The 26,317-nt window shown below is 44.7% G+C and overlaps 1 protein-coding gene across 1 annotated transcript in view; it reads right to left on the bottom strand.

The window, feature by feature from the left end:
• COL22A1 (collagen type XXII alpha 1 chain) overlaps positions 1-26,317 on the bottom strand; it is a 333,446-nt gene that overhangs the window by 210,170 nt on the left and 96,959 nt on the right. The window contains exons 5-6 of the mRNA XM_084619138.1: positions 12,288-12,399; positions 1,321-1,444 (exon numbers count right to left, since the gene is read on the bottom strand). Coding sequence (XP_084475264.1) covers positions 1,321-1,444; positions 12,288-12,399 — 236 coding nt within the window. The remainder of the gene's footprint in view (positions 1-1,320; positions 1,445-12,287; positions 12,400-26,317) is intronic.

Here is a 26,317-nt window from a genome sequence, read left to right as displayed (position 1 = left end):
GCCTTGGAATGAAGGGGGAAGGTAGGAACAGTGGAAACTTACCAGGAATAGAACAAAAGAGAAAAGGTCACCAGGAGGGGTTTAAATAAAGAAACACGGAGAAATAGGGAGAGCCAGAAAGGAAGCATGAGGCAGGAGACAGCAAGGTCACAGAAGCTGGGAAAGGGACTCCATGGGGGATGGACCACCCATCATGTAACAGTATATATAGGCAGGGCACAACAATGGGTGGCCCCGGAGGACTCCCAAGTGAAGGGTGAGAGATTGAAAGTGACCAATGTTGTGTTTACTGTTTTGTGTGATCCACACTCTTCTGTGCTCTGTATGTTTAGGTATAAAAGAACAAACGCATTTGACTCTATGCAAAGTGTCAGAGTGTGTGTGAACTGCTTCCCAACTGCTGTGTGCCTCTGAGAGAGTTAAACTGTAACCGGAAGCTTCACACCTCTGAGATGGAGCTGTGGGGCAGGGCATATTTAAGTCACAGGGGTATATTGGAGGTCAATGCTCGTCTTGGGGGGCCTAGGGCAGGTGAGCTGAAGAGCCCCATTTCCAAGAAGGGGTAACAGACTATTTGGTGCCCAGGAAATGTTCCACAAAGGCCAACCAAGGAACCAGAGCTGGAGCCTGCTGAGGCTCCAGAGGCTTGAAACCCCTGGAGATCCAGAGCAGCAGAGACTTGGATTCCCCGTCACAGCCATCTTAGTGAGCGGCCAGGAGGGGGCACTTGCTAGGTTCCGTGACTGTACAGCTATAGCACTTTCTATCTGAAGATCTGCAAGTGCTTTACAAACATTAATGAATTCCCCTTCACAAACCCCATGCCAGGTAGGGAAGCATTATTATGCCCATTTCACAGGGGAGGAAACTGAGGCAAAGGGATGTTAAGTAACCTGCTCAAAGTCCCCAGGAAGTCTGTGGCAGAGTCAGGAAGAGAAGCCACCTCTCCTGAGGCCCAGTCCTGAGCTTTAACCGTGAGACCATCCCTGCTACTCAGGGGCAAGCAGTAATTTTTCTATATAGAACCAGCTGAATAAACTTATTGAAAAACTCAAAGTGCTTTTAAAAATTAGGAGAATGTCTTTTCTCTGCCCATTTCCTCCTAACCTCAGCCACTGCCGGAGCAAACCTCCTTTCCAATATAAACCATGGGCCGTGTCCAATTTTAAAGGCAAAAGTTCTTCGGCAGAACGAACTGAAAGTGTGTCAGTCGAAAGGAATGCTCATCAGTCCATTCGGAAGGAGAAGTGAGGAGTTAAAGCGGCATAACCAGCTTGTGCGAAACACGCCTGCTCCCGAAGGCTGGAAAGGGCCCCATACCTGCGGAATGCCGTACTTGTCGATAATCTGCCAAATATACCAGTCTTCTCTCCTGGAAGCCTTCCGGAATTTGAAGGTGGCTACAAAGGCATATTCATCAGGCAGGCCCTGTGGGAATACACCCCTGGGGAAGAGGAATTGAGAGAGAAATGTAACAGACAACAACAAAGAGCAAAAGACTCTAATAGAAGCCCCTGCGTGTCCTGGCAAGATTTTCCAAAGCCATCATGTAGATGTCTACAAAATCTGCTGTATCTGGCAACCAGTAACAACAGGAACATGTGTCTGCTCTCCTCCATCAGCGCATGCCAGCTTTAGCCTAGAGGGGCTCTTCCCCATTCCTGTGGTGAGAAGATGATTCATTCCCAGGCCTCATCTTAAATACCAAAACCAGGGATTTTTCAGACTGTTCTACATCATGCTGAACAGGTTGGGTTTTCCCTGATGAGGTACCCCCCCTCGGTGCCTAGCTTACCCAGCGGATAAGTGAAGCATCCTGTTTGGATACTCTGCTGCAGTGGGCGCTTTTTACATCTGAACGCAGGCAGGCAGGTCTGACACATCCTGTGAACGTACTCAACTGGAGCAGCATGAAAAGATCATAGTGTATCAGATTCCAGACAAAGCAGGCACTGCTTTTAGTGCCAGCCCTGAAGGAGACGTTACTGTTCTCTTGGCTGGTGAAATCAACTGTGCTTTCTCAAAACACACTTTGCAAACAGATTTAGCAGAAATTTACTCAGTGCGTAGTAGGGATGTAAAAGTGTAACTGGTTACCCGATAAGCATCAGTCTTATCGGTTTTGGTTGACGATTAAACTCCGCTGCCGCCCTGCGCCTGGGGTCCTGGCTGCCGGCCCGCACCAAGATCTCCGCTGCCAGCCCGCGCCCGGAACTCCACTGCCGGCCCGCACCTGGGGTCCCGGTTGCTGCTCCACGACCAGCTCCCGGCTGCTGCCCTGTGCCCAGGGGCTCTGCTGCCACCCACGCCCAGTTTCCCGGCTGCAGTGGAGTCCAGGGTACAGGGCCAGCAGCCAGGACCCCAGGCGCGGGCCGGCAGCCGGGACCCCAGGTGCAGGCCAACAGTGGAGCCCTGCATAAAACTTAGGGGTGCTGCAGCACCCCCCCTCCCAAGCCCTAGTTCCCCACCTATGTGAACGCCCTAGCAGTTAACCGTTTAACCAATAGAATGTTAATAGGTTACACAGTTACTATTTTTAAACCCTATTTACATCCCTAGCGCATAGCTTGCCTTGTAGGATTGGTGCCCATCTTTGAGAGGACGAAGAATCAACCTGTTTGAGTCAAGCTTGTCGCCACATGTGTCACGGGCACCAATGAGAACCCAGAAGCCATAGCAGCAATAAATAAAGGGCGAAGCCCTTAGGAAAGCTATTCAGATGGGTAGCATCCCTGACTTTGCCCAGAGGAACAAGGGAAGAGTGGGAGCTGGGCATTCAATACTAGAGGCCACCCGCTGACAATTCAGGCTGAGGGTGTTTTAAAAGAGCCAATTTTTTTTTTTAAATAAAAGCCACCTCAAATAAGTATCGGGTTGAGTTTACAGCAACGATTCGAAGTCATTCATGCTTCATGCAAACCAACTCCCCTGTCGTTAGCTTTCACTTGGAATTTCCTGATTTGAAGCTAATCCCTTCAAGATATCTGAACAGACAGTACTGTGGTTTAGACCATTATTGCTGCTTCTGCTCTAACACACCCGCAATGAACCCCAAATTCTTTCCCAAAAGCCAGATTGAAGAAGACTCCTTGTAGTCACCGTGTAGCAACCACAACTCCTACCACCTTGTGTGCAGCGACAGACCTCCCACAAAGGCAAGACTTTGGACCCCAGGCAGAGTTATTTCTGTCTGGCTCATCTCATCATTTTCTACATGTCCTGTTAACACGTCTTACCAGCTGCTCAGCTCCATTTCCACACAGCTAACCGGTGGCCTTTACAGTGTAACACCTGCTGCTTGCATGGCCTGAAGGAGCTCCAGTGAGAGCTGCCAGAGCTCAGCGCCTCTGAACAGATGGCCAGCAAAAGAGCATCAGATTCTGGCTCCCTGTGGGCACCTTACAATACCCTTCACCTAGGGAGACCTGGGACCTGGCCAGACACAGTCAACTCCTGTTTGCAAGCTGCTCACACAACTGCCTTTCCCCACTGACATGGATTCTCCTGGTGCCAACATCCTGTCTCTCACACAGCCAGAAAGAGAGCCCGAGAGTCCCCTCCCTCTGCCCCCGAAGTTGTGGAACCCACAGGAATTCCATATCACAAAAGAGCAGGTCCCTGGGTTGCCACTGTCCTGCCAGAGCCCCAGTGGAGAATAAAAGTGGCATGAAAGTGGCAACAAAAAGGCACAGGAGCAGTGCAGAGGAGGTCTGGTGGGGAAGAGCCAGGTCAGTCACATCAGTCCTGCCGATGGGCACACAGCCAGGCCTCATGTACCTTTGACACATATTTGTGTGAACTGCCTGTCGCACGACTGTCTGCTTTGCACATGGGTTTTGTTTGAGTTCTCTGAAAGGGAAACAGGGCCCTTTTAAATCGCTGACAGATTCAATTGGCCTCCGCCCCACCCCCCATTCCCTAACGAACCTTTCAGAATAATGAGCTAAAAACCACAAAGTCTCCATTCATTCATTTCAGGAGAGAAGTGCAACCCAGCTGATGCTTGGCCGTGAACCTTCACATCCTTGGAGTCCTGGCATTGGGAGTGCCTCCCACATCTGAGCTCCTGAAATGCTGCCAATTACCGTCTGCGCTTCCATTCACTCCCCTTGCCTGCCTATCTTCCTGACTCTTCTTCCACGAGCAGCAGTGGCCCCCTTTGCTCCCCTACCGGTCCTGTCCTGACCATTCCCCTCCTGCCTTCCCTCCTGTCTTGTCCCCAATCCTCCCTGGGTATGTCTACACTGCAAAAAAAAAGTCAATGAGTCTCAGAGCCCAGGTCAACTGACTCAGGTTTGCGCAGGGTGACCAGATAGCAACTGTGAAAAAATGGGACAGGGGATGGGGGATAATAGGGGCCTATATAAGAAAAAGTCCCAAAAACGGGACTGTCCCTATAAAAACAGGACATCTGGTCACCCAAGGCTTGTGGGACTAAAAATAGCAGTGTAGATGTTCCTTCTCCAACAGCTGGAGCTTGGGCTTTGAAACCTAGGGAGGGAGGGTTGGTCTCAGAGCCCAAGCTCCAGGCTAAGCAGGAATGTCTACACTGCTATTTTAGTCCTGTAATACAAGCCCTGAAAGCCCAAGTCAGTTGACCTGGGCTCTAGGACTTGCCGCCATGGGTTTATTTTATTTTATTTTTTGCAGTGTAGACGTTCCTCTCTCTCCTGCTGTTGTCTCCCCCTCTCTCTGCTCAGCTTCCCAATCCCCCCAATCCCCCCGGTCCTGGAGCTGCTATCCCCCTTTGTTACCAACCACTTGGGCTCCCTACCCTACATCTCCTCACTCTGAGCCCTGGGCACTTTCTGGTGCCTGAAGCTCCTGTTATGCCTCTGTCCCCCGCTCCCTGGAAACACAGCAGGAAGTGAGTTAGCTCAGCCTCTGTTATAGGAGACAGCTTGTCACCCCTCAATCCTCTGGCACTCTGACTGTTGAGTCCTAGTGCAGAGAGACCCATTCCCATCCAACCCATGTAATGAAAGCCAACCAGACCAACACATTGTCTCAGTTAACTTAGTGTTGCCAAATGATCACATTGACAGCCCTGGGGAGAAGATGTCCCTCGTATTTACCCACAGGACGGGCATAGCATTGGCAGGAGCAGTGTTAATATCTCCCTGACTGGCCCCTACCAAGGCCCTGATTCAGCAAAGCATTTAAGCACGTGCTTCATTATAAGTATGGACACAAGTTCCATTAAAATCAACAGGTCTTAAGCACAGGCTTTGTTGAATGGGACGTGCTTAAAGTTTAGCTTGTTTTTGAGTGTTGGGCTGATGTGTTTGGCCCAAGTGCTTTCACTCAAACTTGGAAGCATCCGGTGGGGAAGTGGGTAAATGAACGTAACCTAAACTCCACATTCCCCAAAGGAGAAGGGGAAAAATTCCATTTATCCGCGTTTATCTTTAATTACACTACTGGATGTGTCCGTTCTTGACCTCTCTAGTAGGACTGCCTGTGTGGCTCAGTGGATGCCTCTGTGCTAGGAACTGGGCTGAGACCACTGACACATTACATAGAGGCTGCTGAACAGTGCATCATGTGGATTTAAAGTGGTGGAAAGCTGTAATGACCTGTTACCAGCGCCGCGTTTCCCCCCCACCCCCCGGCAACCTCAGGTGATTTTTTTAAGGCTCCGAAGAACAGGCTGTAAGTTCCTGGTGTGCACAGCCTTTGTGCCGAAAGCAAACCTAAAGACACCACTGTTGCTCAGAAGTTATGACAAAAGCTGGAGCTGAAGTCCTTTGCCCCTGTGTCTTTTTTGCAAATGCAATAGCTCATAAATAACAAGAACTCTGTTGATGAGTTTTCATTTATTTCCCTTCTAAAAACATGGATGTCCATCAAGTGGCTAACTTGGGTTTTTGGGAATCCAAGTACTTTGAGTACAGTCCCCAGAAATGTTTTATTTCCCTGCCTTCACCTGAAGCTGAAATGAGCTCATGATCCATGCTACAGAGCATCTGAAATCCTGCTTTACAGGTTGCCTGGTATCCACAGGGAGCTTGCTGTTGATTACTGAGTTTATAATTCTGAGTACACAACTGGTCACAAAAGAGCTCTCTATGAAGCTCCAAGCTGGGAGGAATCCCTAGTGCAGCAGGTTAGCTTATGAGTTAAGTAACCCAAATTCAAGCTCAGGTGAATCGCAACCTTGGCATACAAAAAATGAGAACCCACATCGAGAGGACTTCCTGGCTCCGCCTCGATTTCTCATCACCTTCCATTTGCCATGAGAACAGCAAATCCTCCATCCTCAGCCTTCACACCACAAAGAGAAATGTTAGCCAGCTTTTGTTCCTGATACCAAATGTAACACAGGTGTGTTGTTTGGTTGTGCAGAATTACTGACATTTAAAATATTTTGGAAATTAGCTGACAAAAATTAAACAAAACACTGAAACGTGAAGGAAAACACCTGTAAACCCAGACTTGTAGATCACTAAATATTTAGGTCATTGAGCCCAGTGAATCAATTCCAGCCCAGCCCAGCAGTGGTTAAAATTCACTCACATGTGATGGCCATCCAGCCATCTATCTGAACCGAGGCTGGTGGGTGTCATGCTACTTCCCTATTATCTACAACATGATCATCACCAGGGTCAGATTGCACCTTCTAGCCACAAAGCCTGTGGAATAAGGCTCTAGGGGAGGAAATCTCCATGAGAAACCTTTGTAGATGGGGAGATGGGGCTTGCTCCCCTGCAGAATAGGCTGTGGGCTCACTCAGTACCCTGTTGATCTCCTGGGAAATCAGCAAGAGGCCAGGGCCATCTGTGAAGGGACCCTAGACTGACTTGCAGGTTCTGTGGCCTGACATGTCCCCCCCCACCCCAAATTGCCAAGTTTCCAAGTCCCCAGCAGCTAGATTTTGTTATTGGAATGTGGTGGCAACCTCTTTGATGCAATCTCTATTGCAGTGAAGGCAGCTCTCTTTAATACAAGGAAACCCAAAGTGCGTGTTTTGGAGGATGAAGAAGGATCAAAAGAGATTGAGCTCTCCGATGCCCCTTATGACTGTATTTGACTTAATGTGGATAACATACCCTGTACCATCACATTAAGCAAAATTGGTTGTAGGCATGTGGTTGATGCTACCCTTCAGGAAGAAACTTGCTCTTTGGCCAGCCTGCTCCTTTCTGTGACCAGCAGAGGTACCCTTACGTGTATGAAGAAATTGGGGAACAATAGTCTTGATCCAGAGAGTATCTTTGAGATGATGGAGACAGGAAAATGGGTAGGCAAAACATTGCACACTTCCCTACAGAAGATCTTAGACAAAGAAGAGAGTCTGGGGACAACACGACAGAAGGTTGGATTCCTAGGATGAGTTGTTTCATCAATGCAGATGTAAATTTTCAAGTTATTTTTCAAAGCATGATCTTGTCAGTTTGTATATGAAATAAAAGATATTTTTGGTAAAAAAAAAAACAGCCCACTTAAAAGGAGCAGCTTGCTGCAGAGGGAGCTTTGGGAGAAAGATAATAAAACTGTAGCTCCAGGTTGAACTGTCTTTCTTCAGACTCTCTGCAGGGCTGGAAGGAGGAAGATGTGCTGCCCTGACCACTCCCTACCCCTCTGCCCCATATGGATCCCAGGGCCCATTGAATGCTTTCTGTAGCATCCAGGTAGACAGTGCCACAGAGATAGCATAGGGTGCAGGGAGATTTATGCAAGGGTCTGTGGGGCATGATTTCCCCCTTTATCAGGCTCATTCTCAGGGAGCAGCTGTTCACATCACAAAAGCCACTACTGCAGTTCTAATCGGAGAGGCCAGTTACTGAATGAGCCATGGAGACTGAAATACCCTGTCAGCCTTAGAGGTGGTCCATACAAGTTAGGTTTTTTCCAAATGGAAACTAAAACCATTTAAATAGATTACTCAGTACATTAATTAATTAGTATCTAATTATGAGAAGCTGCCATGAATTGATTAACACTATTGCTAATTATTTGGAGGAAGGAGTCTTTGTTTTAGTGCTATTCATAATTTCAGTTCCTGGTTTTATGTAGGTATATGTGATTTCATTTTCCTTGAGTGATATTCCTGTGGGAATCTTCCTAGAACCCACAATATCTTAGGCTGCTGAAGACAAAAGTGGAATATACTAAAACCTCCTGGAGCTTGAGTTTGTTTTCCTTCCAAACCACAGGAGCTTGCAGGTTAAAATACAGAAGAAGGGTGAACATTGGCAGGCTCTTTTTAAATTTCCTTTTCTTGATTTGTTTAAAAAGGGAAATTTAGTAATTGCCAAAACACTGTTTCAATATGGATAGTCCTAGGGAGAACAAGATGGCAGCTATGTTAAACAAAATGATGCAGCATGAATGGAAGCAATACAAGAATGCCCCAAGTCGCAATGCTAGTGAGGCACTTCAAATGCCTCAGAATGTAATGCTAGCCCCTCGCCCAGTCAATGGCTGGCAAACTTGCCCTGATCCAAAGCCTGTTGAAGTCAATGGCAAGGCTTCCTTCAACTTTAGTGGGCTTTGGATTATCCCCATTGTCCGCAAGGGTGATGACCCGTGTGAAATGTGGTAGTTGGAACTGTGATGTGGATAAGTGGCTACTGGGAACTGGCCTCAGAACACCAACTCATTTTACACAGGCCATTGAATGGCTATTCGATGGCCACAATTTCAGGCACAGGATGCCAGTGTTGCCTATTAGCCACTGAAATCGAGACTTAGATATCTAATTAAGGGACATGATTTTCAACACTGCTGAGCCCCCAGCAGCTGCCACTGATATCAACGGGCGCTCCTGAACACTGTTGCTCGCAGGCAGGGAACAAGCAAGAGCCTAGAGCAGTTTCTTCACCCAGCAAGAAATGCCTATCAGTCTCATCACTATTCTGCTTTAATTAATTTTCTTCCAGCTAATCTGTCATCTCAGCTAAACAACAAGAAAGCACGAAGACAGAGTTCACCACAGAGATTGCCACTGCAATGCTGTGCCTGCAAATGCCCAGATACAAATGGTTTTCTTGCTTTTAACCTTGGGGCAATTTTTGGTGTCTGTCACTATAGACTAAAAATCCCTCCTTAACAGTTTGTTATTGCGGAAAGAAGATGAACCCTGCGCCTTGATAAGACAATGACATGTATGTGGGTAACAATACTCGCTAAATAGCTCTAATGGCAAAAATTGCAATGAGTCCTGGATGCCTCTAGAAGGGTCCTCAAAGCTTATTGGTACCTACCTCAAAATAATGAATGGATTCACTTCAGGGAAGTCCTGTCCTCCTTAGCTAGTCTTCACACCCAGATCAGCATTACTACATGATGAATACCCACTGAACACAGCTAAGTGACAGATCTAATATCGATGCCCTGAGTCCATCACTCAGTCGTGCATCACACACATCAGTCACACTGCTCCCATGTTGTCCTCTCTGCCTTAGGGTTTTGTGTTAGTGGCCAATGTATCTCAGCCTTATCTTGGGGTCTGAAACCAGACTGAGAAAGACGGAAAACTAACCCTGTCCAGATAACCACACAATAGCTTGGCAACCAACTTCCAGAACATGTTCCCCAGACAGGGAGGGGTTCAAGACTGGCCAATAGCTCAGCAGAAAATCAAAGTTAAGAGACACCTCCTTCAGCACAAGCCAAACCTCAGCATATTTCAGTAGGGATGGCACTATGCCTTCTTCTAAGGTGTCCTAAGTGAGAACTCCCATCTAATTATAAAGTGCTTCACCGCTGGCTTTCACAAGCTACAACAGAAAGGGATCCTGGACACAGGCTATTCGCAGTACCACCGGAAACCTCTGCACAGGGGATGTGACCAAGTTAAACCAATGCAGATGTATTTGCACCCCTCATTCTAAACATGATTGGCAAAGAGATGTGCAAATTCTTTCCAGCACAGCAACGTCAAGTCTGATTTAGGGAAGTGACTTTCTAGCTGAATCACACTCTTCATGGCTCTGAACAGCTACCCTGGAGTATTATTTACCACATCTCTAATAGATTCAAGGAACTTCTGTTCTCCACACAGACTCGATGGAAGCTCCTGCTCCCCTCCTGATCAGTCTCTGAAAACTGTTTCCATGTCTGTCACTCTCCCTGAGTTAATCATTCACTCTCATATAGACCTTTCCATCCATATATCTCAAAGTACCTTAAAAAACAGGATCATCCTCATCATTATCCCCATTTTACAGATGAAGAAACTGAGGCACGGAAGCAAAGTGGCTTGCCCACTGTCACTCAGCAAGTCAGTGTCAGGGTGTCAAATTGTTGCTAACTGTATTAGGGGCTTCTTTGAATGGACTCTTTTCAGATTATAGATCACAAATCATCCAAACACTTCAAGCACATGAGTTATCCCATCTCCTGCGAGGGCCCTACCAAATTCTCGGCCATGAAAAACATGCCATGGACTGTTAAATCTTGTCTTTTGTGTGCTTTTACCCTCTACTATACAGATTTCATGGGGGGAGACCAGCGTTTCTCAAATTGGGGGTCCTGACCCAAAAGGGAGTTGCAGGGGGGATCACAAGGTTATGTTAGGGGGATCGTGGTATTGCCACCCTTACTTCTGTGCTGCCTTCAAAGCGGGGCAGCTGGAGAGTGGCGGCTGTTGCCCACCTTGAAGGCAGTGTCCCACCAGCATCAGTGCAGAATACCATACCAGGCCACCCTTACTTCTGCGCTGCTGCCTTCAGAGCTGGATGGCCAGAGAGTGGCAGCTGCTAACTGAGGGCCCGGCTCTGCAGGCAGCAGCGCAGAAGTAAGGGTGGCAATACCCTACCACGCTGTCCTTACTTCTGCGCTGCTGCTGGCAGCCCTTCTGCCTTCAGAGCTGGGCTCCCGGCCAGCAGCCACCTTCTCCAGCTGGCCAGCAGCAGCACAGAAGTAAGGGTAGCAGTACCACAACCCGTCCCCTCCGCCCTCCAATAATCTTGTGTATTGGGGGGCGGGGCGGACAGGTTGTGGTACTGTATTTGCCCCCCTCACAACTCCTTTTCGGGTCAGGACCCCTACAACTACAACACCATGACATTTCAGATTTCAATAGCTAAAATCATGAAATTTATGACTTTTAAAATCCTATGACCATGAAATTGACCAAAATGGACCATGAATTTGGTAGGGCCCTAAGCATAGCAATTAGGCGCTTGCTTAAGTCTTATGGAAGTCAGACTTAATGTACCTGCTTAAGTGCTTTGATAAAGAAGTCTGTGATTACTCATGCCCTTAAGGCTAAGCAGGTACTTAAGTGATTGCTGAATCTGCACCATGACAAATTTAGGCAGGATTTAAACAAACAAGCCACAGCATAGGTGAAAGACTCTGGATCCCTTTCTCATTTTCCTGAGTCATACAGAATTAGTCTAGTCCCATAATACATAGAGCAATTATATATACATTTCACATAGTGACCAAGGTTTATTTAGTGCAATGAATTCATCCCCCCCATTCCTAAATTCACTTACCCTGAGATTTGGCATAATTTACGGACTTAAAACTTTTTTCCTATAGCCATATTTTCACTTTTTATTTTTATTTTTATTTTTTTTTAGGTAGAGGGCGGGGAGGGGATCAATCCAGGTTGCTTCCAAGATGACCAAATTTATGAAATCAAAGAAATGTAAATGGCCAGAGTATCTCCAATACACAATGAGCCAAGGAGAAGAGTCAAAACAGATTAGAAAAAATAACTCTTATCCAGAAGAAGGAAAATAATTAATATTGATTTTTGTAATATTAAATTTAAAACAATCACTGTGAAAAAAGTTAATGAAGAAAATTCAGTCCATTGTTCCATAGGCACTCAATGAAATTATGCACTCATTCTTCTCAAGGCTAATGCTAGCAGAACTGATATGACAGGTTGAAGAGAGCCCATTTTGATGGACTGTGACACAGCTGGCAGCCTCATGTTATAAAAGCCCCTGAGTACTGAATCCATGTTGACAGAGGATTAACTGCTGTTCATTCTTTTAGGAGGTTAAGAAACTGTATTAGCTGCCTGATAACTACATCCACGGGGAATCAGTCTCCTGCAGTTAGCAAATACACACCTCGGTGAAAGTGCCACCAAACGCTCATTTTAGACAGGAGTGATTAATGGGGTTAGAACCTAGGCTCCAGGGTGGCTTGTGACAGGGCATTGCCAGCAGAGTTGAATGGGCAACTCAAAGCCAGCAGAAACTCCTTTATGCATTTCCTAGAGAAGCACTGCCTTGGGACAGCCAGTAAGACTCTGGGTTAACTTAAAAGAACTAAATCACAGATATCAGAGGCTCAAGTGAAAAGAAGACCAGGAAACTTACTCAGTTTTCTGCACGATGGGGAAGCTTCCAAGTCGTACATAAGAACTCTGAATTCCATTGTCTTTCCTTCCAAAAATCTCCTTCACGCTGAACAAATCCACCAGGTCAAACCCTGTCCCAAAGTAGATAGTAAAGACAAGGCTGTGATCAGACTACCATTCAAACAGCAGAATAATGGGGCAAGCATTCAAATTGTGGTCTGGTGTCTCTGTCAAACCATGGTTGCTGCACTTCAGAAATGGGTCCAATTCCGACTTGGAGAAGCTTGAACATAATTCCAGAGTGATTTAGTCTGCCAAATTACTCCAAAATCAGAGTGATAAACACATAGGAAGAGAAAATCAAACTGAAAAGTGCCTTAAAGAGATCAAAATGACATTTTACATGCACTTATGATGATTATTTGTATTACCGTAGCACCTAGAGGTAGATGAGATTCAACTAATCTATGAGAGTCACATAGTTAAGGAGGAGAAATTAACAGCCCAGATAAAATCTAGGACAGCCTTTTCATAGAATCATAGAATATTAGGGTTAGAAGAGACCTCAGGAGGTCATCTAGTCCAGTCCCCTGCTCAAAATAGGACCAACACCAACTAAATTATCGCAGCCAGGGCTTTCGGCCTTAAAAACCTCTAAGGATGGAGATTTCACCACCTCCCTAGGTAACCCATTCCAGTGCTTCACCAACCTCCTAGTGAAATAGTGTTTCCTAATATCCAACCTCTCCATTCAGTAAGGGTCTCACACGTTCCCTGATCTTCTTCTTGTTGCTAACATACATGTAGAAACCCTTCTTGTTACCCTTCACATCCCTTGCTAGCTGCAACTCCAGTTGTGCCTTGGCCTTCCTGAGTACACCCCTGCATGCTCCAGCAATATTTTTGTACTCCTCCCTAGTCACCTGCCAAATTTCCACTTCTTGTAAGCTTTCTTTTTGAGTTTAAGCTCACCAAAGATTTCACTGTTAAGCCAGGCTGGTCGCCTGCCCTATTTGCTATTCTCTCTGCACTTTGGGATGGTTTGTTCCTGTGCCTTCAATAAGGTACAGCCAGCTCTCCTTTTATTGAAGAGCAATTAGTCCAAGGGCTTGTCTCCACACGATTTCTGTACCAATTTAGTTATACCAGTTTAGAACCAATCCCACCCAGATAAATTGATGCAACCCTGTGTATGGATGCAGTTATACCAATTTAGAGGTGCTTATATTGGAACAGGTTTCAGAGCAGCAGCCGTGTTAGTCTGTATTCGCAATAAGAAAAGGAGGACTTGTGGCACCTTAGAGACTCACCAATTTATTTGAGCATGAGCTTTCGTGAGCTACAGCTCACTTAATCGGATGCACATCTGATGAAGTGAGCTGTAGCTCACGAAAGCTCATGCTCAAATAAATTGGTTAGTCTCCAAGGTGCCACAAGTCCTCCTTTTATATTGGAACAGCTTATGATGATAAATTTACACTAGGTGTTTCTACCAATTTAACTACATCAATTTTTAAACCAATGTAGTTAAATTGGAACAAAAACTGTGTGCAGTCCAGGCCCAGGACAGAGCTATAGGTAGCAGAAGACAGCAAAATATAAACCTAAAGTATGTTGTCTGTTGCTGGGGGGAGGGGCACCTTTTCAAGGTGGCTGATCCTTTCGTCTTGCATGAGTTTTCCTGGCTCTCAGTAGCCTTCCCTTCTGTCCACTCTGCTACTGGACAATCAGGAGGTTAAATAAGGCAGCTAAGATACTCCCAGGGCCTTAGGGCTTCATCCCATAATCACTTGGGTGACAACTCCATTGACAGACCTTCTAACATACTGTCATCAGCCATGATTGCTTCTATAAATTCTAGCAAATAGAGATGACCAGGGACTTGAAAGCTCCCTACTGGCTATAACATAGAACCAGCATGACCTGTCCATACAAACTCGCTGATAACTCATTTCACCCTGCAGCACATATTTTTCATTTACACCAAACATACTGACGTGAAGAAGAAGCACAAGTGTTGTCTGTGAGAAATGGCTTGCATTGATTGGTAAGGAAGCTTGTTAGCTGTCCACAAAAGCTAATTTGTGAAGGGGCAAGTTGGATCACTGCCAAAGCTGCTACACAATTCCAATTCAGCATCAGCTGCCAGACTTTTCAAACTATGTAGGAAAAGCTCTGCTATGTAGGTACACATTATGGTGATGAAAACTTCCTCTAAGTATTTCCATCATTAGCCTCAGATGCCAAACATGCTTTAATCTTTCCCTGACAACTCAAGCAAACATCCTTATCTTAAGGGACTGTTTATGGCTTTCAAACTGTTACAGTCGATGCAAAGGAAGTGTCATACTCAATCAATCACTTCATCTTGCTGAAATCCCTAAAAGAGAGCAGGATCAGAACTGCTTACACTCATAAAACAATATAATGAAACAGATAAGCAAGCTTGTTAAAGCTACTTTGCAAATAAAAGTTAACTATGATAATTTGTTATTGTACAGCATGCAGGTAAATTACAGCAGAATCTCACAAATTCACATTAAAGATTGGTGCATTGCAAATTACGTTTATTTTGGAGAATTGACGAGTAAATGAACAAACAGTGAAACAGAATCAATCTTGCTTAGCAAAAAATACTTTGTTCATTTTCCATGACGACCGTACTTGAAATTATATTTTTATGATGCTTCAAAGCATTTTAGCAAAGATCCTGTGGGGTATAACTTTCAAAAATAATGAAGATTTTTTTAAGGAGGCTGCGCTGTGTGGTTTCCCATCATGGTTTTCAACTAATAAACTGGTAAGTTTAAGATCGGAATAGCAAGTATTAAGGGGTTTATTTTTAACTAACCCATCCATTTGCTACATAAACCCCCCTTAAAGAGACACCATCACATTTTCAAATGAAAATTTTGCATGTACATGTAACACCTATGATCATTTTTAACTGAAGAAGAAAAATATATATTTTCTCTAGTTCTTCCCCAGATTGTTTACTTTGTGTGTCTGGAAGCACTCTGGAAAGAATCCATCCCTTTCCTGATGCTAGATCCAGTGCAGAGACAGAGAGGAGACTACTTGGGGCTGTAGGTTCAGACCTCTGCTCAAGCTACAACTCTCTGGTCTGCCCTACAAAGCACCATGATTAACTGACTCCAGAGTGCTGAGTACACTGCTAAGGGATGGAGAAGTATGAAACTTCCCTTGAGAGCCAGCAAGTGTCTCCTGGCTTCCTTGAGCTTCCTCTGGAAAGCAATGAGTCATGCAGCATAGGGCTGTTCTTAGTAGGCACAAACCTAGTCCTGGAAGAGAATTATACAGATCTTAGACACATCTCTTAGCTTTCTGACCTTTTTCATGAGTAGAACAGGCAAGCGCACTCCATCATTGGATAGCATAGTGCATGGATACACTACTGGTTCACCATTAAGTGTGGTAGACTTGAGCAGGAAAGATGAATTTGCCTGTGTTTGATTTAAAATGTGGCTTGCCACCATCAGCACAGATGTGGTTAGCTGGATGGCTTCTGACTCTGAGCCATTTAATCAGCAATGCTATAAATGTGGCAGCTAATGAGATGGATAATACTCTTTGATCATCAGGAGCCTACTTCATTATGGCCACTAAAACATGAGGCTACTGAAAACATCTAACCTGATTAAGTCTCATGAAAAGCAGTGTACCCTGGTCAGACCAATAACATTAGAACAATGACCTGAAAGAAAGGCTCTGTTTCACAATGACAAACTTGACTAGGAAAGTAATTTCTTAGGCGCTGCTCTACTGATCAAATCAGCCCGATGTCTCTTTATTTGCAGTAATAACTCTTTACAGGAATCAGAGTAACAGCCGTGTTAGTCTGTATTCGCAAAAAGAAAAGGAGTACTTGTGGCACCTTAGAGACTAACCAATTTATTTGAGCATGAGCTTTCGTGAGCTACAGCTCACTTCATCGGATGCATGCCGTGGAAACTGCAGCAGATGTGCAGGTGAACGAGCCTCTGATAGTGTGGCTGATGTTATTAGGCCCTGTGATGGTGTCCCCTGAATAGATATGTGGGCACAATTGGCAACGGGCTTTGTTGCAAGGATAAGTTCCTGGGTTAGTGGTTCTGTTGTGTGGTATGTGGTTGTTGGTGAGTATTTGCTTCAGGTTGCGGGGCTGTCTGTAGGCAAGGACTGGCCTGTCTCCCAAGATTTGTGAGAGTGTTGGGTCATCCTTTAGGATAGGTTGTAGATCCTTAATAATGCGTTGGAGGGGTTTTAGTTGGGGGCTGAAGGTGACGGCTAGTGGCGTTCTGTTATTTTCTTTGTTAGGCCTGTCCTGTAGTAGGTAACTTCTGGATTGATAGATTGATTAACTTCAGATTGATAGAGCCAGAAGAGTTCCCAGAAGTTACCTACTACAGGACAGGCCAAACAAAGAAAATAACAGAACGCCACTAACCGTCACCTTCAGCCCCCAACTAAAACCCCTCCAACGCATTATTAAGGATCTACAACCTATCCTAAAGGATGACCCAACACTCTCACAAATCTTGGGAGACAGGCCAGTCCTTGCCTACAGACAGCCCCGCAACCTGAAGCAAATACTCACCAACAACCACATACCACACAACAGAACCACTAACCCAGGAACTTATCCTTGCAACAAAGCCCGTTGCCAATTGTGCCCACATATCTATTCAGGGGACACCATCACAGGGCCTAATAACATCAGCCACACTATCAGAAGCTCGTTCACCTGCACATCCACCAATGTGATATATGCCATCATGTGCCAGCAATGCCCCTCTGCCATGTACATTGGTCAAACTGGACAGTCTCTACGTAAAAGAATAAATGGACACAAATCAGATGTCAAGAATTATAACATTCATAAACCAGTCGGAGAACACTTCAATCTCTCTGGTCACGCAATCACAGACATGAAGGTCGCTATCTTAAAACAAAAAAACTTCAAATCCAGACTCCAGCGAGAAACTGCTGAATTGGAATTCATTTGCAAATTGGATACAATTAATTTAGGCTTAAATAGAGACTGGGAGTGGCTAAGTCATTATGCAAGGTAGCCTATTTCCTCTTGTTTTTTCCTACCCCCCCCCCCAGATGTTCTGGTTTAACTTGGATTTAAACTTGGAGAGTGGTCAGTTTGGATGAGCTATTACCAGCAGGAGAGTGAGTTTGTGTGTGTGTGGGGGGGGGGGGGATGTGAGAAAACCTGGATTTGTGCTGGAAATGGCCCACCTTAATTATGCACATTGTAGGGAGAATGGTCACTTTGGATGAGCTATTACCAGCAGGATAGTGAGTTTGTGTGTGTGGTTTTTGGGAGGGGGGTGAGGGGGTGAGAGAACCTGGATTTGTGCAGGAAATGGCCCAACTTTATTATCATGCACATTGTGTAAAGAGTTGTCACTTTGGATGGGCTATCACCAGCAGGAGAGTGAATTTGTGTGGGGGGGTGGAGGGTGAGAAAACCTGGATTTGTGCTGGAAATGGCCCATCTGATGATCACTTTAGATAAGCTATTACCAGCAGGACAGTGGGGTGGGAGGAGGTATTTTTTCATATTCTCTGTGTATAAATAAAGTCTGCTGCAGTTTCCACGGCATGCATCCGATGAAGTGAGCTGTAGCTCACGAAAGCTCATGCTCAGATAAATTGGTTAGTCTCTAAGGTGCCACAAGTACTCCTTTTCTTTACAGGAAACAGCCCATTACTCCGGATGCAGACAGCACAGTCTTACTCAGCTATTGCAGGAAGAAAGTAGCCAAACTGTGGCACTGGGCACCATTCACTTTGTCCTAATTGTAATATTCAAGAGCACTTCCTTTTACAACGGAGGTGCCCAGTCTGTGGTCTGAGGATCAAATGTAGCCCTGCAGTTCCCTAAATCATGGCCCAGAGTCGCTATCTTCCTTCATTTGCAGAGTGTGAAGGATTAGAACTGCTCAACTGCAATGTTTCTCTGTTGATGAACCTCTATTAATCTACCAAGGAAGATGCAAGTATTAGCAAATATAGATTTCTTCAGTTATTTGGAGGGATTTTTTTAATAAAAGTTTATATTCAGGCACTGTGTTCCAGGGGACTGAGCATGAAACTAGGAACCCCTAAATTCTGTTCCAGTTCGGAAAGTGACCTGTTACGTTGAGCATGGACAATTTGCTTATCCGATCAGTACCTCAGTTTCCCCATGTCTTTCTGGCAGTCAAAAGCAACTTGTATATCTAGAGTAATTGTCAAATTCAGAGGACTGACAAAAACCCAGCATACACAAGTTATATTATTCACGAGTATTTCAACTCTTCAGCAAAGACAGCAAACAGCAGCAGCGTAAGCTTCACAGAGATCATTAATTCCACTTTCAGAAATCCACTAAGCAGTTTGAGTCAGGATCTTTAGCCAACAGCAGCTTCTCTGTCTCCCAAAACAGTGTAGGCTCCATTTAGGGTTGCCATCTTTTGAGTATGTGTGTGTGGGGGGGGGGCATTTCATGCAAAACATTTAAAGGGCTAATTTGCATAAATCATTTTTAAAACAATTTGCTGATATTTAAAAGTAACTTGTAAGGAGTTTTTTAACATTTAAATTCCTTAAAAGCCTGAAGATTTAAGTGCCTTGGGAGTACACTATAGACTAGGATTCGTTTAACAGAGCCTCTTGCTATTAACTGATTGCCTCTTGCCCTTGCTTCCATATATACTACAGATGGTTTTCATGTGCTCTTCAAGCTGACCTAACTCTATTTCAGCTGAAGCCGTAAGGAGTTTTACCAATGACTTCAGTGTGGGAGAGTCACGCTCATGCTGAGCGCTTTTTAAAATCCCACCCTACTGTAAGAAATAAGGATCAGGCAGGCTACTGTCCTGTAGTCCCAATACTTTGTACAAGGCCTCCCTCCCCCACCTATGGTATAAGGAGGCAGGAACTTAGATGGCCATAGGTTTGTAACAATATTAAAACATTCTTCATCTGTACCACCAGGAGCCACCATTCACACTGATGATTTACTTTGCACCATTTCTTCCATTTGGAAGGTACATTTGGATGGGTCAGTTTCCCTTTTCTTTATGGTCAACTGCATTTTCTGGTTCTTCTGCTGTATCACATAGGAAACATTAGGGAGTCCTACCATTGCAGAACAACCTCCAAACTACAGCTAGAAAGTCTGGATTTTGATCTGAATTCCAGCTTCAGCAAATTTGGGAATGTGAGAATCAGGAATTTTGGTTGAGGCCTATCGCTAATGTATGCCCAGAAAATGACCTGATTATCTCCTTCTCTCTAAACTGGAGATGCTCATTCATTGAAGCCTGTTCTTCTAGAACATCTGCCTGAAGCATCAGCAAAAGAGAGGGAGAGGCACATCTGTAGCACCAGCAGATAAAAGTGGAGAGAACGGTCCTGGACAAATAAGGAGAAAGCAAAAACAGTGAGAAGCTGAGACTGAAGAGACAGTATAAGAAATGGAGGATTCAAAGCCATGAGCAAACAGGTAATGTAGAAGAGATGGAGACACAGAATCATACAATATAGAGGAAAGGACGGCTTTAATAGAATAGCCAGCTTTCTGTAACAACAAGAAATAAATAAGACCACAAAATTGTTTCCAAGGCACCATAGTTCATCACCTGATCCCATGTTCATAACACTCCATTCTATATTGTATTGTTCTATTTATCTCTTTCAACCTATTCATTCTCTCTTATCCATTTACCCCTCAGTTTTCAGCCAGTTGCTAGTGGTATATTGAGCCACATTCAAAGTTGGTTTTGACATTCAACTCCTTCCCTCATACAAAAGACTTTTCTACGTTGAGGGCACTCTGCATTTTCTGAATGATGGACATTTGGCTTGATGCCACTAACCTCCTTTCTGCTTCTTTCCTGCTTCAGTGAAACAAGATTAAACAAGAGTTAGTTATTCCTTTGATGTTCTTGTAGGCCAGACAGGCTTGTGCCAGTTGAACTTACCAGAACTATTTATAGTAGATGCCAATTTTAATTAGTTCCTATAGTTTAAAAACTAGTTTGGATTCCATTAGATCTGTGGTGGTGTGAATTCCCTTGGAAGTTGGATAGATGGCGCTATACCACACACACGTGTGGCAATATTAATGTGACAGTTTGGGAAAAAACCTCGCCTTTTGGTGTGGCGGGCATGCAGGCAGAGTAATGGAGACAGGGAGCCCCATGCATTTAGCCAGAGAAGAGTAGCAGATTGGGTGGAGTTCTGTGCAGGTAGACAACACAAAGGTGCGGAATCAAAGAATTCTGCACCGATAGCCACAGTCTCTAGTGTTTTCTTGCATGACTTATTTTGTATTTTTATTGTTTGTTTTCAATAAGTGACTACTGAGGGTGTTTGAGAAAAGCTCCATTTTGGGGCCTAGCTTCATAGGATCTGATTGCTGGTAGTGTAGAGAAACACTGCTACATGGAGAGCTCCAGGAGTACTATGTTTCATAACAGATCAGATCCAAAACCTACTGAGGTTAGTGGAAAGACTCCGAATAACTTCAATAGGCTTTGGATAAAGCTAATATGAGAAAGGGTGGCGAACACACTCTTTTGAACTAGAATGTTTGCTTTACAGTTTTGTTGGTTCTGAGATACCAGGATGATGGACACATCAGGATTACGTTAGCAGTAATCCTGTCATTTAACGATATAATGAAGCAGATCACATGAAAACCATTCACACTGGCCAACCTAATTTATCTCTGGGAATACCTGCTTTCACTTTTCATTGCATGGGCCCAGCAACCAGACAAGCCCAGGTGAAGACATGGATGTGTTTGGTTTGTTAGTGTGCAAATAAAGTTGGTTTCCAGGAAAGTTTTTTGATTTTTTTTACTATCCACACAGACCTGACTACTGATGTAGTGTGAGTATCCCTGGATAGTTCATGCATTCCTTGTGTCTGAATAAAGAATTGGAGTCCATGCAGAGCTGGGATTCAGTTCCCACTACCAGAGGACCTCCGTTCATGTACTCTGAGCTACTATTATTAAACATACTGGGGTTCCTTCCCGGGCAATTAAAATTCAAATGTGGCAAGTACATAAGTAACTGCAATACTAATTCCCCTTGTTTATGAGAGTCTTTGAGTTTTGCTTTCCTGATGCCTATCTGTATATGATACGGACGCATACTAAGGGTCCAGTTAGATAGGCTTTACCCACATTGATAAGCCCTCACTCAGGTGAGTAGTCCCATTGAAGTCATCAATGTAAGTAAAGTTTGCACAACTGGACCCGAAGGGAAGAACCTGGAAGTTGCACGTAGGGTATGTCTAGACTCCAGTCCCTGGGTGCGACTCCATCTCAGAAATGACATATCCAAGCTAGCTTTTATCTAGAGCGGTGAAGCCATGGTAATTGCCCAGCGTTCTGGGTACCTCTGCACAGCCTGCACTGATGTTGGCGGTGCTGCAGCTTCACCATTGCGGGGCCTGAGCTAGCTAATTTAAAGCTCGCTCAGGTGTGTCGGCTCAAGCTGCCATTACACCCAATGACGGTAGTCCAGACACACCCTGCGTCACTGTGCGATTGTGGGGATGTCGCATATGTGCCTCAGTTGCCTCATCTGTAAAATGTGACCGTTATTTCCCTACCTCGCATGGTTTTCAGGAGATGAGAGGATATTAAAAGGTCCCCAAATGTTGGCAAATCTGGTGGAGATCCATCCTATCAGTTCAAAGCTCTTCACATTCAAAGTGTTGCGCTATAATATTCAGATCAGCTAAGGGTTAGTAAATAAGTGGTTAGCGATCACATCTGGTGCGACAGACCATCTACCATGACCTATTATAGGTATAACAGTGGGTGGGGAGAGGGAAGGGGAAACAAACTGGACAGTGCCTATACAAATTGCTAGCTATATCCTTGCCACATGTGTGCGGTGTAGCTGCCAACCATTGTGTTTGTGCATCGACTCTATGTAGTCAGGGATCTGTTACAGACCTCTGTTGCTATTCTAGTGTATCCCACTTGCCTCCCCAGGGGATTGCCTAAGATGACTAGGATATTGGCAATTTCCAATGCGGAGTGCACAGGGAAGGTAAAAACTGATGTCACACCAGGACCCCCTGAACAATGAGATGAGCAACTTTGCACTGCAGTCAACTTTGCATCAGCTGGCGGTGGCTTTTCTCCTCAAGGAGCCATGGTATGCATGCTCCTCTTCCCTGCTGCCACGGCATGTTTCAGTGTCAAATATAAATAGTTTAAGTAATATTATAATTAGCTGGTGAGTCACTGGCATCTTTGGAATTCAAACCCTATGCTGCTGACCACTGGACACCAGAGAAGCGCTGACAGTCAGTCACAGCCATCTCTGTCTATAATTGCAGGCTACTGGGTTTTACAGTCTTGTATTGCTTCTGCGGCACAATGCCCAAACAGCCTTTACTGAGTTATAAATACATGGAGATTACAATACAGTGGTGTTTGGCTTGTTTGTGCCCAGAGATTTCAGTTGTGGGGAAGTGAGTCTCCAATTAGGCTACTGTGGTCAGTACTAGAGTACAACCCAGAAAGCAGACAGCCTGGATGTTCCTTGGCAATGCCCCTACAGCACAGCGTGCTTTCATTTACAGAGGAATTGGGGTTAATTCAGTCTTAAAATTCCATTGAGATCTTTGGTATTGAGACGCATGTATCTTGTCTTCCCTTGCAGATTTCCCTTGCTGGCCAGTATATGATAACTTAATTCAGGACTGTTTCCTCCAAAATGTGGCTAATTCTTGGGTCTGTAACATATTTAACCCAATTTTTTTTCCGTAGACTGTCCAGATGTCTTAGATTCCTAGGCCAAAAGGTGCCATTCTGATCATCTAGCCTGACCTCTTGTCATTGGCAGCATTAGCGGCGATCCCTCAAGGTCAAGGACGATCTCTTTCACAGGTTTTATTTTTCATGGGTCCTTTGGTAACTGAGCAGTCCGATCCTTGAGCTAAAGCCTCATTAGTAGACATTGCAGGTGACGTTGGAAGTCATGGTTGGGCCATGATTGCGGCATGATAGTCATCTGTCCTTTCTTTTCTGGCATTTTTCTGAGGCCAGGACAAGGCAATTTTCCTCAAAAGTGGACCTTCCTTCTCTGACAAGTCTTCGCCAGTTATCCCTATCCTGGGCTACTGTCTCCCAGTGCGTGGTGTCGATGCCACATCTCTTGATGTGTATCTTGAGGATGTCTTTAAAGCGTTTCTTTTGGCCTTCGTGTTTCCTTTCTCCTTTGGTGAGCTGTATGCTTACCAAAACAATTGCTGTACACCCATCAGGCAGGCGTACATAGTGCCCGTTCCACCTCAGCTGGTGCTGGATAATCAGGGTCTCAACACGTTGGCCTCTGGGAGGACACTGACATTAGTGCAACGATCCTCCCACTTTATGTTGAGGATCTTCTGAAGAAAGTGCTGGTGTTGGTGTTCCAGATTTTTCAGGTGTTTTCTATCGGTCACCCAAGTCTCACAGCCCTAGAGGAGAGTTGGGATTACCACCGCTTTATAAAATAAAAGTCTAGTGTGCGTTCTGATGTCGTGATTGTTGAACACCCGGCGAGACAGTCTGCCAAAGGCAAGGCTGGCACAATGAATTCTGTGCTGAATCTCAATGTCTATGTCTGCCCTGTGTGAGAGATCGCTGCCAGGATAGGCCAAGTGTTCTACATTTTCCAGCTCTTCTTTGTTGATGTAGATCTTCCTTGCAGGGTCTGATGATTGACTGGGAGCTGGCTGGTGAAGAACGTTTGTTTTACCGATGTTCAGAGTTAGCCCTAGGCTTTTGTAAGCTTCAGAAAAGCAACTATTCGGTAGTTAATAACAGTTAATAACTGTTCGGTTATTTTTGCCGATATTACTTTAGTTCAGGCACGGAAACGAGAAAGGTTGAAGAGGTTGCCGTCAGTCCAATATTGGATGCCAATGCCCTGTGGAGGCAGTCTTGGGTTAACATTTTCATAGCTGCTAAGAAAATGGAGAAAAGGGTGGGTGCTGGTACACAACCTTGTTTTACGCCAGTTCAGATGACAGAGGGCTCAGAGGCAGAGCCACTGCAGAGGATGGAGGCAGTCATCTGGTCATGGAGGAGTCTTACAATGGTGATACATTTGCTTGGGCAGCCAAACTTTGACATGATTTTCCACAGAGTCTCACGGTTGACAGAGTCAAAGGCTTTGGTCAGATCGATAAAGGCCATATACAGCTCCAGGTGTTGTTCTTCACATTTTCCCTGGCTGCAAAAATCATGTCAGTGGTGCCTCATGATGGTCTGAAGCCGCACTGGGGCTCTGGAAGGAATTCCTCTGCAACAGAGAGCAGGTGATTCAGTAAGTTTCTAGCAAGAATCTTCCAAGAGATGGAGAGGAGGGCAATGCCTCAATAGTTGCCACAGTCGGCCCTGTCTCCCTTTTTGAAAATGGTGACAATGTTAGCGTTACGTAAGTCAGTGGGGATTTCTTCTGTGTGCAAGATTTTGAGGAGCAGGAAATGAAGCTTGTTAGTGTTTCTCCCCCCACTTTGCGTACTTCAGCTGATATTCCATCAGGACCTGGTGCTTTATTGTTCATCATTTGCTTCATTGCTTTGCAGAGTTCCTCTGGTGACCTCTTATAGAACACAGACCACAGAACTTTACCAAAAGAATTCCTGTGTGAACAAAATGCAGCCAACTATCTCTTTTAAGAATTTAATTGAGCATTTATTGTTGTGGATAAGTGTAATTAATTAATGTATGATGGATAGGTGTAAGCAGGATAGGGTCAGATGAGTATAAGGCTGACAAGCTTTTATAAGTTTCAGAGTAACAGCCATGTTAGTCTGTATTCACAAAAAGAAAAGGAGTACTTGTGGCACCTTAGAGACTAACCAATTTATTTGAGCATAAGCTTTCGTGAGCTACAGCTCACTTCATCTGAGGCATACTGTGGAAAATACAGAAGATGTTTTTATACACACAGACTATGAAAAAATGGGTGTTTATCACTACAAAAGGTTTTCTCTCCCCCCACCCCATTCTCCGGCTGGTAATGAGTGATCACTCTCCTTACAATGTATATGATAATCAAGGTGGGCCATTTCCAGCACAAATCCAGGGTTTAACAAGAACGTCTGAGGAACGGGGGGGAGGGAAGGAATAAACAAGGAGAAATAGGTTACTTTTTATAATGAATCAACCATTCCCAGTCTCTATTCAAGCCTAAGTTAATTGTATCCAATTTACAAATTAATTCCAATTCAGCAGTCTCTCATTGGAGTCTGTTTTCGAAGTTTTTTTGTTGAAGGATAGTCACTTTGAGATCAGAAATCGAGTGACCAGAGAGATTGTATAAGTGATGAGTGTGTATGAAGTATATAAGCAAAGTAAGGCTATAATGCAAAGTTTGCAGGCTGAAGTCTGTAAGATTTCATCTTAGCCATGTTAGTCTTTGGGCCTAAAGAGGGGGACATAAGTAAGTGACCCAGGAATGACCCTGTAGCAGTAAAGTTACAAGTTTACTGTAAAGAATATGCCAATGGGTGATGTTTGGGAAAATATGCCCCAATATACCTCTCTAGACTGCAAGGCACTCAATCATAACATCAGGAGAAATTCTGCTGTCAATGCAGATTACCATGGGGACATGTGTATGTAGATGCTAATGAAAATAAGGGGCACGACCTATGAAAAGTGGAGCACCCCAAAATGTATGGGGTGTGGAAGTGCAGGTAAGAAGAAAGGGGTTGACACCTTTATGCATATGTATGAGTCTTAATAGGCATAAGTGTTTCTCTGAATAAAAGGTGTTGCCCGGCCTGCATGCTGGGGGAAGAAATATCCAGGGATCTGCCAGGATGACAACCATGGGTGATGAGGAGGAGGAGGAGAATAATGACTGACACTCTGGAAGGAAGAGAGAGGGGTCTCCCAGCAGGAGATGTGAGTGATATGGTCATAGGCTTAAACACCTCATGCTCTCACCCCATCTGCTGTTGTATTTTTAGTATTTGTGGGATTCTTAGTGAATTCTTAGTTTATCTGCTTAGTGAATTTTTTAATAAAGG

Source organism: Lepidochelys olivacea (genome assembly GCF_965140295.1).
Source record: "Lepidochelys olivacea isolate rLepOli2 genome assembly, chromosome: 2".
Classification (NCBI taxonomy): domain Eukaryota; kingdom Metazoa; phylum Chordata; order Testudines; family Cheloniidae; genus Lepidochelys; species Lepidochelys olivacea.
Note: the sequence above shows the minus strand (reverse complement) of the source record. Positions and strands in the feature narration are given on the sequence as shown.